Below are 14,294 nucleotides of genomic sequence, written 5' to 3' on the forward strand. Positions count from 1 at the left end.
ACAGGCCCTTGCAAGATTCAAGCTCAGACGACTGAAAAATCAAAGAGGCAGCAGAACACATCAGCAAGTGTAAAAGTGTAGTTCAACATTTCTTGACAAAGAGATCACCACAAGAAAAATGGGGCATTTGTGCCTCAGTAAAACAAAAGACCAGGTACATATTCTGGGCCAAATCCATTCCCTAAAGCAGACACATCAAAGGGTTTACTGTTGGCAAACCACTGAAGCCGTTAACAACATTTCAAGGTAATAAAACTGACTAACTCGATGGCCCTGATTGGTCAAGTGCTTGGAACATTCCAGAAGGTAGTCAGTAAAGTATAAGAACCCGGCCCTGGCAGGGCTCAGGGGGATCCCCGCACTCTCCAACCAACCTCGAGGTAGGTCAGGACAAGACAGAGACCAGAACAACTCACCCTCTGCCCACAGATAGAGACAGAATCAACCTGTGAAGAGACAGGAATGGATTCAAGAGTTCGATGAACTGGCAAATGTTACAAGTATCTGGGAAAATTTAAGTTTCTAAAGAATCAAATAATTAGAAATAGAGCTGTTAAAGCTTAGTTCTTACCTGTGTTATCTTCAAATAAGGTCACTGACTGCTGCCTTGTGCTGTATAGCCCTGTCCCCGATACACACAGAGGTACCTGTGTAAATTAATTTCGTGCCTACTGTTCGAGTGAGTCCGCAGGGTTCAAAAGACAGCCCGTCCCGGTCATCAACCCACATGCAACAACAGGGATAGCTCCAGAAGAGTTGCTAACTACACCAGGTTAAACCTGATATTCCCAGACCTGGAGGGGAAGGTGAAACAGCAGCAGGAACGCCAATGCTGGCCACGTGCTGCCTGTAAGCGAGAGAGACTACTTAATTCAGGGGATGAAGTTTGGTGCCAGAACCTTGGAAATGTCCCTGTGTGGGTACAAGGCGAGGTTGACACGAGATTGGGTCCTGTCACTTACAAACACGTGATTCACCTGAAACCTGTTACCTCGCAAATGAGGTGGGAGAAAAAATATATCTGGACCCTCAGAACAGCCAGAGGCCTGTCAAAAACCGTAGATTCTCCCCCTCCGTCTAGTGTCAAGTGAGCTGCAGAGTTCAAGATGGATGCAGCCTCGATCCATCACCGCCAGAAGAAGGGGAGGAAACTCTTCCAAAATGCTCCAGACACAACAGGTGGGCTACAGTCCAGTACAAGCTGCTCATATCAGAGTCTGAATCAGAGGAACTGGACTTGGGGGGAAAATATTGCATGAGAAGCTATGAGCCAAAGACCAGGCCGACATCCCCGGACTTAGGTGGGGAAGGATCTAGTGATTGGAACCAGGTTGACCTTGTTGACTACAATGTCATTGATTGGTGTTGTTAACCTGGTCCAATGTAAACAGGGGATTTATAATCAACTCAGTTCAGGCGACTGACCCCGAGCTGGCTGGCCACAGCCAGTGTACTGTGCACAAATAAATAAAGGGTGACCTGGTGACGGCCTCTGTGCAGTTATTTCAGTAGCCAATAGCCTTCTTGTATAGGCCAAACCTGCAATGTCCTTATTCGGGTCTACAGCAACAGAAATTTGCATGGCATCCCACTTGAGCTGTAATAGCTGTTGAGCTGTAACCCTTATTTCCTACCCTGGATGCAGGCCACTCTTTTATAATGTCTCACAATGTGCAGATCTCACCACTGAGCCATCCTGTTATAGTACAGTGCCAGTATCTGAGCTCGGGCTGTGAGTGTTAGAGGTATGATGGTGCTTCCTCTTCATCGTTATCTTCCTACTCTTCAATCTGTTTTACTTCTATTGTTGCCTGGTCAGGTTGTAGCTCTTGAAGGAAGGAAGCAGCAATTGTTGTGGTAAGGGGAATGGGAATATGTCATACAAACATCTAAAATAGTAGCAAATGCAGATCATTTGGCTCCTGGAGCCTATTCCACCATTCAATAAGATCGTCTGTTGATGTTTCAAATTCCATATTTCAATTTACCCTCAATAACCCTTGAATCCCCTGCCTCTGCAAGAATCTGTCCAAATCTGCCTTGAAAATATTCAATAACATCACCTCTACTGCCTCCTGAATCAGTCAGTTTCAAAGTAACATAACCATCAGTGAGAAAAAAAAAATTCTCACATCTGTCCTGTGAAAGGTAAGCCCTAATTTTAAAATAGAACTTTCTAGTTCTGGACTGACCAATAAGAGGAAACATCATCAGCAGTAGGGATTGCACAATGAGGAAACAGGATGTGAGGAAGAGGATTAAATATAGGATATCTTCAAGTTAAATGGTTTCAGCTTCAGTCATGTCAGCTCCACTAATGGCAAGCACTGTCTTCTTCTTGGAGTCAGAATAAGCAACATTGGCATCTCCTTACTAGTTAGTTGCTGTTTCTGAATGTGCACCACCTTGTCCTAAAAGATAGAAGAAGTGTATTAATGAATGTCTTAGTCTTTGAAATTTTGGGCAGGGGTAAATCAAATCAAAATGAAGGGGAGAATTTGCAGCCTGAAGTTACTGAACTCAATGTGGTGTCCTGAAGGCTGTAAAGTACCGAAGCAAAAAATTGAGGTCCACAATTCCCATGAATAGGTTAAGGCCTAGAATTTAGGTAATCCATCCATCATGTTTCAGGTAACATGTAGCCTCCAAATGTCCAAATTGTTGGGGACGAAGAATGCATGCACTTCCAAGAGGAAGTATGCCACCTTCCATTTTTGGGGAGGACATACAACTGAGAGACAAGTTTACCGATAGCTGAAGCATTTGAGAATAAGGGGCTTAATACCCTGCTTCATATCTCCACAGTAGTACTAATTCAGTGTGCGGGAATTATAAAGGTTTTCTCCCAAAATGTAAAGTCCTTGTCTATAAGCATCATTCCAATCATTGTTATTCCACTTGCCCCTACTCAGAGATCACTAATGACACAATTGTAATCAGAATTCCTGACCTCACTTCCTCTAGCTCTGATCCCATTACTCCTAGTTCTGACCCAAGCTCCATTGGCCTCTCACTGTTATTTACTTCTCTGAGGCCTTTAACATATTGCTTCCACACCACCTTCCCAGTGGCCAACCACTTCCATCAGTTGTCTATATGACCTTTTCCTGCAGCACTGATGCTGTGTTAATGTGGCAAGGCAAAATACATGGGGGTTCGATTCTCAGATCCTTCCACAAATAACTGTCATGTTGACTATACCTGAATATTGGCACTCCCAGTTTCCTGACCATGATGTCCAAAACCCAAGTCTCCCAACAACATAAAACAAATGGCTCCAAATACTTTCAACAAATTTGGCAGTGGAGGTTTCAAATTCAACAAAATTACTTTCTTTGGCCTAGACATTTGACCTTGTGGTATCATTTTTCTAATGCGTATTTCCCAGATGACCACTCTTGTGCTTTATTATGTTTGCCACCTCTACCAGTATATGGTACAAGGTAATGATTTTTAAAAGATTGTTTCTATTCTATTGAGGAATAGGGAAAAAAATTAAGATTTTGGGACTGATCTGCAGGCTTCCTGACAGTTGAGATAAACCATCAGAATATGACTAGCTAAGAGAAATTTGTTTCAAAGGTAGGGTAGTTATAATAGGAAATTCTAATTTTCCCAGAAGCAGTGAGAAAAAGCTTCAGTCCCAAAGGCAACCGATTTATTGACTGTATTCAAGTCACTTTCTGAAACAATTAAGAACCAATAAAACCAGGCATATTAGATCTGGTGATGAGTAATGAGCATCAGAAAACTTAATTAAATAATAGTTTAACAGTGAGTAAACATCTAGCCAACAGTGACTGTAATATGATAGGAATGAATATCAGATTGAGAGGAAAAAAGGTGAGTCACAACCGAGATATTTAATCTAAGATAAGGTTGAGTTTGAAAAGGTGAGGCAGAAATTGACCACAGTAGACTGGAAGAACTGATAACGTGTAAAAGTACCGAACACCTAAAAATAAAGCTTACATATATTTATTTTATTGAACAACCTTGGTCAACAGAAGAAGTGAGCAGTGAGAAAGAAAACGGTTTATTCAAAAGAAAAGAAATAACACTCGATACCTTGGACTGGAGGTGATATCAAGAATATGGCATATTTGGTGAAGTGTCAGTTTTGGGAGTTTCATGGAAGGTTACTGTCTGTGAACGTTAGCAAAATTTCTCATGCAATTTTATGCTGCTCACCTCATTAAGCATGATCCACATCACCATTCCCACAATATCTTGCATGGACCAGTAGTGTTAGCCACTGCCAGAACAACCTGAGGTCCCCACCACCAACGTCATATTTGAAGCCAAGCTTCACCCCAGGTAAAGTGTTGCAAACCAGGAACTGCCCTTTAGTGAACAGTTGCTCCAGAGATGGCTGATGCAAGCTGGCATCCTACTTTACTGAAAGAAACCTGGAGGTCCTGGTGGATGGGGTCATGTTCGGGAGGGCTGTCCTCTTTCCTTAGGAGTGCCAGAAGACACCACAGACCAGACCCTGCCAGTCTTGATTGAAGTTTGCACGTGGATCAGTTGGTTTCCCTGGTGTGGAGGAATTTCCAACAATGCCACAAGATGGTTAACGACCTCCTGTGCTAAGTGCCACCATATTCTCTCTGCTACTTCACACTCAGGCTAATGTTACAACGGCACACAAATCTTATCAAGGTTCATGATCTCACTACTGCATGCAGCATCTTCCTCAATCCCTCACACCAACCCTATCCCCAAAGACTATGAACCCTGCATGCCCTCTGCTCTGTCAACTCTCTTGCCCAGCACTCTGCACCACCTTTCCCTCATTTGCACCAACACTAAAAACCTGTGACAGTCACTTTCATCCCACTCAATCCCTACCTTTGTCTCATTCCAGGGGAAAACTATCTATAATAGGAAAGAGCGGGTCAAGATGCCTGGTGAGCCACCCAACGTTCAGCTATTGACCCCCTGTGATAAGAGAATCCTTGCTTTTTTGGGAGAGGACTGATGCAGGGATGCCAAGACTTCCATGTCCCAGCAACCAAGTAGGAATCATTATCGAGTGCTGCGCTGCTTTTCCATAACATGAATGTATTCCTAACATGTTCTTCTCACAACCTACTCTTGCTTTCATTTTCCGCAAGCCTGAGTGGCATCCGTACAACCTCCATCTCAAACAATCTAAGTTCTCCAGATATCGCTCCACCACTATCCCTGAGGAAGAAATCACAGACCTCTCAGAGCATGCAACATCAAGGCTGTCTCCTGCACTCTCCATCTAATCAAATGCTGACACCTTTGTGGCTATTTTATCCAGAACAGAGTCTGAAGAGTAGATCTCTGGCACATAGCAGTTGCTGACTGAGGAAAAAATGTGCCAGGTCACCAGCACTCAGAAGACCAGCTGAGACCAGGCACCTGCACAGCCCCAGAGAGGAGAGGGCTCCTTGGTCTTGACCATTAAGAACTTCATTAAAACAAAGAGACAAAGGAGCAGCAGCGTATTTATGGAGACACTAAGAAAGCTTGGAGGAGATCAACATGACCAGCACTGTGCTGGCTCCCACATACATGAATCTAGCTATCTCCATGAAGGGGTTGGCAGCCATCGGGTGAGTCATATCCAGCAGAATGCTTATTAGCTGCTGGAGGCATACACAGACCTGCCATTATAGCTATTGATGGTCAACATAAATGACAGGGCACTATCAAGGAGCATCAGCCTCTGTCCAGGCACAACTTCCTCACAAGAAGACAAGATGGTGTCAGCAGGCACCCAAATGGAAGACATACTACGTAAAAGCCCCCTAGAAATCTTCTGTCTGGATACTCCAGAGTGCATGGTGCTTCCACACTGCCTATGATCCCCAACCCTGTGGAAGTTATAAACAAAAAGGATAAGACTGCATCTGACTTGGAGACCTAAAGCATGTTTGGGCAGTCTAACCACAGTTAGAATATTGTGTGCAGTTCTAGAATGTACATCATAGGAGGGAAATGATAGCACTGGAGGGGGTGCAGAGGAGACTTAGCAGGATGTTGCCACGACTGGAGAATTTTAGCTATGAAGAAAGAAAGCATATACTGTGGTGTTTTCCTTCAAGCAGAAGAGATCTGGGGGGGTCTTCATTGAGACATACAAAATTTTGAGGGGCATAGGTAGCATAGACTGGAAGGAACTTGTCCCCTTGGTGGGGAATCAATGACCAGGGAGCATAGATTTAAGGTAAGGGGCAGGAGGTTAGAGGCGATGTGGGGATTTGTTTTCATCCAGGTGCTGTTGAGAATCTGGAACTCTCTCTCTCTATGAGGGTGGTAGAGGGAAAACCGCTCATATCATTTGAAGCAGTATGTAGCTGTGCAGTTGCGATGCCAAGGTATAGAAGGTTCTAGACAAAGTGCTGGAAAATGGTACAAGAATAGTCAGGTGCTTGTTTTTGACTGACGTAGACTCTATAGGCCAAGGGACTTTTTTCTGTGCTGTAGATTAATATGATGCAATGTAATATTTTTTATTCATTTATGGAACGAGGGCATCACTGGCCTGGCCAGGCCAGCATTTACTGCCCATCCCTAATTGCCCAGAGACCAGTTAAGAGTCAACCACATTGTTGTGGCTCTGGAGTCACATGTAGGTCAGACCAGATAAGAATGGCAGTTTCCTTCCCTGAATGTAACTGAGCTACATTATGATATAGTGCTACCGGTGTGATATGTGTACAGTTCATAGCACCCTCTGCCTGGGGGAGGCCAGTTATATTGGTACAGCCTACTGCCGGAACAGTAGCACTGACCTTGTCACAGGAAAACAAAATGAAGTGTTGTGATCCAGCACAAACTGCATTTGTAACAGTCCTGACATATTTGTTGGGCTGAGGATTGAGAAACTCCATACAGGTCCCCAGTGGATCCCTGGAAGCAGCTGTCACGTTGACAGCACCAGGATAGGATGGGCACTCTCACCTTTTAATATTACATGCTCTGCTCCAAAAAAGAATTCTGTGATTTCAGTCACAGTGTTATGGGAAATCCTCAGTCTGGGCTGACACTGCACTTCACTCATTTTTTTGATCTCGCTGTAATTTCCCTACTGGCTTGCCATTGCCTACATCATTCAAGACCTGCGAAAATTTAAACCAAAGAAATTAACTTCAGTGATCAGGGAATAAAGAAAAAAAGAAACTAAGGAATATTACGGACAAACAAAGTTTCTTTAACAAATGTATTATTAAAATATAGGCCCCTTAAAGAGGGATATGGGTGACAGTGTAACATAAATCAAAAATAGCAAAACATCAAATATTTACTACGTATCAGTTTTCTCAAAGCAGAAACAGAAAAACAGCATCAGAGAGGAAAGGAAAACCAAATCAACAGTGGAACTAATTAGATTTACTATCAATCTTAAAAATTGAGGAAATAACAAGAACAAAGAGAAAGAGATTTCTACACAGTCCATCACCCTTCCATACCCAATGCATGCACAAGGTAAAAGTTTATCGAGACACTAGTGAACTGGGACACCTGGAAAGGCCTGAACTGGAACACAGGGCAAAAGACTAAATTACAGGATGGTCCTGTAAAATATGAGTTTGTTAGTTGCTCAGTCACATGCAATCACATAGTTGAAGCCATTGACTGTTAAAATAAATCTGAACATTATATCCCTTCAAGTAGTGCGAATTCATTCCAATTAAATCAGGAGCTAGTCATGGACTCCTCGACTGTTAGCATGACATTGAATTAAAATTGCTTCCCCAGCCATACATATAAAAGCAATGCTCAGATTCACCAGTCTTAGCATTTGTTAGTAAACTGTGTCACGATCATAAGGTTGCCATGTCAATGAGTGAACACATGAAGACTTGTAATCTTTTGTCCTTGAGAAATGTTAGAAGTAATCAAATTGTTCTCAGTCCAAATTATACTGCGGGTGAGAGTAATTAAATGGTAATCAGTAATCAGATGTCCTGGGTCAGAAGAATTACAAAGAAGGGTCCCAGCAGAAAACAATTTGCTAGATACAGAAATATATTAGCTATAGAATCTATCACAAGAGATTATGAAAGAAGTACCTTTCACAGTTCAAGCCTTTGGCGTCAATCTGCGTGTGAAGTTCCTACAATTAGCCTGGCACTTCTACCAAATGTACTCTATGTCTGTAATATTAATCTTAATAAGTATCCTGTTGAACAACACATTGAAAAGACTTGCCCAGTAGAACTTTATTCTTTCTTCTGCATCAACTGCTCGGCTTGATCTATTGATTCTCTTTTCACAGACTCACCTGGTGTGCCTCCAAGTGCCAACACACATCAGCTCTTCCGAGGTTTCAGTTTTGTCGCCACCAACCTTGGCCAAGAGCATACACAGTCTGATTCTCGACAACTGATTGACCATTCGATTGTGCAGGTCAGATAGTTCTTAAGATCTTGACACTAAAAACAATGGAGTTAGCTAAACATGAACTCATTCTCTCATGCTATCACAATATTTTCAGTGGGCAGAATGCACTAGATAGTGTCTACAGATATGTTAACAAATCTGTAACAGAGGCAGTGTGTTGACGATGCTGGATCTTGAATAATACATGCTCATCACATCTAGTTTGATCATAAATGCAACAATCCCAATGCATTCTTAAACAGCTATTAGCTATTAGAAAATTAAGCAGGATATTATTCTGTGCTGAGAATAAGAAGCACTGTTTATCTCATAGATGAGATGCAAAATATGCATGTAAATGAAGTGTAATATTTATTTTTGGACACAATAATCAAAGGTACATTCAAATGCTAACAAAAGAAACAATTATGAGCTGGCATTTTTGAATACAAACCAAAATATCAATTTCAAAATTTGCATTTTCATGATTCAGTTCTAATCAAAAACCTAGTTTGAAAACTATTCAATTTATAATTAAACGTAACCCTACATATTGTTCAACTTTAATTACTAATTGTGCAACTATCTGTTGAAAAACATCAGTTAATTAAAAAAAAAGACATTATCCTTATTATGATTGTTTGCAATGATTTTCGAATTGTTAAAGTGGAAAATAAGGAAAATTTTGAATCCTTTGATAGTGAAATATTCATTTGTTAGAATTCTCATCACATTGAGCTGGAGTGTTAAATATTAGAGGCAGACTATTACCATTAGATTGATTAGGAATGTAAAGCACAAAGGTCAAACTCAATTATAGTAAGCAATCACCTTATTTGAAAATCATTGTCTTTAGCATTTATCTCTCACAGCAGTCATCCACAGGTTGTCTAATTTGAAACATTGTCACTTTTTATTGTGAAACAAAAATCATGATCCATTTAAGTTACTGATTCCTGTAGCTGAACTGACAAAAAATGCTTTAACATGCATTCAGTTATTTGTACTGAGTGTGGAAATGTTGGGTTGGGGGTGGTGAGATTGGGTATGGCTGGAGTGAGTGGTGGACAGGTCTGTCAGAGCCAGGGGGAGTGCCCAACTGGGTCTGACCCAATCATTTTGGTTTGGAGTTGGGGGATTGTCAGGTCTGGCGGGTTTAGGTCATACTGGGGAGAGAGGGTGTCAGGTCAGTGGGAGGATGTCGAGATCACCAAGGGCAGGATGTAATGAGTCAGGAGTGTGGATTGCAGCCTTCAGAACTGTCAAAGGTTAGGGACGAGTATAGTTAAATTTGTAGGTGGTGTGTTTGATGTTCAGTTTAAGAGTTACCCTGGAGTTAGAACAGGTTTTTAATGCTTTAAGTTTTCCTGATTTGTTACTAAGCTTAAGTAAGTTGGGACATATTCAACCTTAAGAGGCATTTTTGGAGGGCTCCAAATAAATAAAAATTGTCAGTCCAAAATTTCAATTTCCTGGGCAATTGCCTTGAACTCATCTGCACCAAGATTTCTGCATGGCCCTGATACAGAACTCCAATCTGCACTACAGTAACCACTATCTGATCATCAAATCGTCAGGCCGTTATTACTTTCTAAGTGGCCTGTAACATGTTCCTAATAATAGTTTCCAGCATTTTGCTTACTGATGTTTGACTGACTGACCTATTATTCCTGTTATGATCGCAGACAAGATAGCTAAATTGTGTTATGATCTGTTAGGTAACCAATAACTTTCTTTTCGTTTAAAGCAGACAAAGTTTGAATCCCAGATACTGATTAGGAGAATAAAGCCACAAGATTCAATAGTTTTGAGCAAAAAAAAAGCTTTACTGTGCAAAATTAGAAAAGTAAAACAATCCTCAGTATATTTGTACATATTATTTATACTCTAATATCCAGAATTAACATGAGATAAATAGGTGTTAATAGTCAATCTGCAGTTCATTAACCAATAGACTGTACATTGAGTGGCAGGTACAACCAAGACAGATCTCAAGAATTGCTCAGCCATCCTCCCAGATGAGAGTGATCACTGCGTGTAAGAATATTTTAAAACTACTTTTGAGGTGCTTGCCATGAAACTCAATTGAAGCCCCTATTCAGCTTGGAAACTCTCTTGCTTCTTTGGTTTACAAGATGTTGTCAGGCAATAGGACTCAAACACAGGATGCTCCAGAGACTGCTCATCATCTGGCCACTCAACTTTTCCACCCAACAGTGCACCCAACTGGATTGAACAGACTGCATGAAGCTCACGAGGCAGGCAAATAATTCAACAAAGTTGAACTGTCTCTGTCTTGGGTATCATTAAACTCTAATCTTTCACAATCCCCCCAATCAAATACAGCTATTGGGCTTCCTTCATCTGCACTCTCAGCTAGGCTGAACAGCCAACTTTCTAGCAGGCAGCTTCTCTCCAGCCCCACACAGCATTTTTTAAATTTATTCATTTATGGGATGTGTGCATCACTGACTAGCTGGCATTTATTGCCTGTCCCTAGTTGCAATTGAAAAGGTGGTGGTGAGCTGCCTTCTTGAACCACTGTAGTCCACCTGCTGTGGGTTGGCTCACAATGCTATTAGGGAGGAAATTCCAGGATTTTGACTCAGCGACAGTGCAGGAACAATGGTATATTTCCAAGTCAGGATGGTGAGTGGCTTGGAGGGTAATTTGAAGGGGGTTCCCGTATATCTGCTGCCCTTGTCCTTCGAGATGGAAGTGGTCATGGGTTTGGAACGTGCTGTTTGAGGATCTTTGGTGAATTTCTGCAGTGCATCTTGTAGATAGTACACACTGCTGCTACTGAGCATTGGTGGTGGAGGGAGTGGATGCATGTGCTCAATCAAGTGGGCTGCTTTGTCCTAGATGGAGTCAAGCTACTTGAGTATTGTTGGCACTGCACTCATCCAGGCAAGTGGGGAGTACTCCATCATACTCCTGACTTGTGCCTTGTAAATAGTGGACAGACTTTGGGGAGCCAGGAGGTGAGTTACTCGCCACAATTTTCCTAGCCTCTGACTGGTTTTAGTAGCCATTCTGTTTATGTGGTGAGTCCAGTTGAGTTTCTGGTCAATGATAACCCCCAGGAAGTTGATAGTGGGGTCTCAGTGATGGTAACACCATTGAATGTCAAGGGGCGGTGGTTAGTTTGTCTCTTATTGGTGATGGTCATAGCTTGGCATTTGTATGGAGCGAACGTTACTTGCCATTTGTCAGCCCAAGCCTGGATATTGTCCAGATCTTGTTGCATTTGAACATGGACTGCTTCAGTATCTGAGGAGTCATGAATGGTGCTGAACATTGTGGAATCATCAGCAAACACCCCTACTTCTGACGTTATGATGGAAGGAAAGTCATTAATGAAGCAGCTGAAGATGGCTGGGCCTAGGACACGACCCTGAGGAACTCCCACAGAGATATCCTGGAGCTGAGATGATTGACATCCAACAACCACGACCATCTTCCTATGTGTCAGGTATGACTCTAACTAGCAGAGAGTTTGCCACTGATAGCCATCGATTCCAGGTTTGCTCGGGCTCCTTGATGCCACACTGGGTCGAATACAGCCTTGATGCCAACGGGTGTCACTCTCACCTCACCTCTGGAATTTAGCTCTTTTCTCCATCTTTGAACTAAGGCTGTAATGACGTCAGGAGCTGAGTGGCCCTGGCGGAACTCAAACTGGGCATCAATGAGCAGGTTATTGCTAAGCAGGTGCTGTTTGATAGCACTGTTGATGACACCTTCCATCGCTTTACTGATGATTGAGAGTAGACTGATAGAGCAGTAATTGTCCAGGTTGGATTTGTCCTGCTTTTTATGTACAGGACATACCTGGACAATTTTCCACATTGTCGGGTGCTGGTGTTGTAACTCTACTAGAACAGCTTGGTTAGGGAAGCTGCAAGTTCTGGAGCACAGATCTTTAGTACTGTTGCCAGAAAGTTATCAGGGCTCAGAGCCTTTGCAGTATTCAGTGTCTCTTGCTATTTCTTAATATCATGTGGAGTGAATCAAATTGGCTGAAGACTGGTATCTGTAATGCTGGGGACCACTGAAGGAGATCGAGATGGATCATCCATTTGGCACGTCTGGCTGAAGATTGCTGCGAAAGCTTCAGACTTATCTTTTGCACTGATGTGCCTGTCTCCTCAATCTTTGAGGATGGGGATATGTATGGAGTCTCCTCCTCCAGTGAATTGTTTAAGTGTCCACCACCATTGACAACTGGATGTGGCAGGACTGCAGATCTACGATCTAATCCGTTGGTTATGGGATTGCTTAGCTCTGTCTATCACTTGCTGCCTGTGCTGCTTGGCATGCAAGTAATCTTGTTTGGTGACTTCACCAGGTTGACACTTCATTGTCAGGTTTGCCTGGTGCTGCTTCTGGAACACCCTCCTGCACTCTCCAATGAACTAGGGTTGATCCCCAGGCTTAATGGTAATGGTTGAGTGGGGGATGTGCCAGGCCATAAGGTCACAGATTGTGCTGGAGTACAATTCTGCTGCTGTTGATGGCCCACAACGCCTCATGGATGCCCAGTCTTGAGTTGCTAGATCTGTTCAAAATCTGTCCCATTTGGCACAGTGATAGTGCCACATAACACGACGGAGATTATTCTCTTTGTAAAGGCTGGACTTCGGCTCCACAAGGACTGTGCGATAGTCACACTTACTGATACTGTCATGGATAGATGCATCTACAGTTGGCAGATTGGTATGGATGAGGTCAAGTATGTTTTCCCTCTTGTTGGTTCCCTCACCACCTGCCACAGACCCAGTCTAGCAGTTAAGTCCTTTAGGACCCGACCAGCTTGATCAGTAGTACTGCTGCTGAGCCACTCTTGGTGGTGGACATTGAAATCCCCCAACCAGAGTACATTTTGTGCTCTTGCCATCTTCTGTGCTTCCACTAAGTGTTCAACATGGAGGAGTACTGATTCATCAGCCGAAAGAGGATGGTATGTGGTAATCAGCAGGTTTCCTTGCCCATGTTTAACCTGAAGCCATGAGACTTCATGGAGTCCAGAATCAATGTTGAGGACTCCCAGGACAACTCCTTCCCAACTGTATACCACTGTGCCACCACCTCTGCCGGATCCATCCCGCCCGTGGGACAGGACAAATCTGGGGACAATGATGGTGATAACTGGGATGTTGTCTGTAAGGTATGATTCCTTGAGTATGACTGTGTCAGGCTGTTGCTTGACTAATCTGTGAGATAGCTCTCCCAATTTTGGCACTAGGCCCCAGATATTAGTAAGGAGGACTTTGCAGGGTCAACAGGACTGTTTCTACCCTTGTCTTTTCCAGCGCCTAGGTCAATGCAGTTGATCCGTCCAGTTTCATTTCTTTGAGACTTTGTAACAATTGGTACAACTGAATTGCTTGCTAGGCAATTTCAGAGGGCAGTTGAGAGTCAACCACATTGCTGTGGGTCTAGAGTCACATGGAGGCCAGACCAGATGAGGATGGTAGATTTCTTTCCCTGAAGGGGATTAGTGAATGAGATGGGTTTTTCCAACAGTCGATAATGATTTCATGGCCATCAGTAGATTCTTAATTCCAGTTTTTTTAATTGAATTCAAATTCCACCAACTGCCATGGTGGGATTCGAACCTGGGTCCCCAGAACATTAGCTGAGTTTTTGGATTAATAATCTAGCAATAATACTACTAGGCCATCACCTTCCCTAAAAATGCTGAAAAATGCCCCAGGAATTCCAAGTCTCAAGTGCTCAACAGCATGGAGCCAATTAACAGTAACACTTTATCTTCAAGTAGGCTCTTTCCCTGCTCTAGACCAAAACTGTTCTCACACCCTTGAATTGTTTTGAGTGACATATTAAAACCTCACAACAAATTTTGAACTTGTTCCTAGGCAGGATCAAATGTAACCAGCAACGGGACATCTAGTGCTTAAAGGTTATAAGCT

The 14,294-nt window shown here is 42.7% G+C and overlaps 1 protein-coding gene across 1 annotated transcript in view; it reads left to right on the top strand.

Annotated features, from left to right (window-relative positions):
* Positions 1–14,294, top strand: part of rps6ka2 (ribosomal protein S6 kinase, polypeptide 2) — a 215,478-nt gene that overhangs the window by 160,045 nt on the left and 41,139 nt on the right. Inside the window, exon 13 of the mRNA XM_048600975.1 lies at positions 8,255–8,385. Within this exon, the coding sequence (XP_048456932.1) occupies positions 8,255–8,385 (131 nt within the window). The remainder of the gene's footprint in view (positions 1–8,254; positions 8,386–14,294) is intronic.

Source organism: Rhincodon typus, chromosome 9 (assembly GCF_021869965.1).
Source record: "Rhincodon typus isolate 14 chromosome 9, sRhiTyp1.1, whole genome shotgun sequence".
Lineage (NCBI taxonomy): Eukaryota > Metazoa > Chordata > Chondrichthyes > Orectolobiformes > Rhincodontidae > Rhincodon > Rhincodon typus.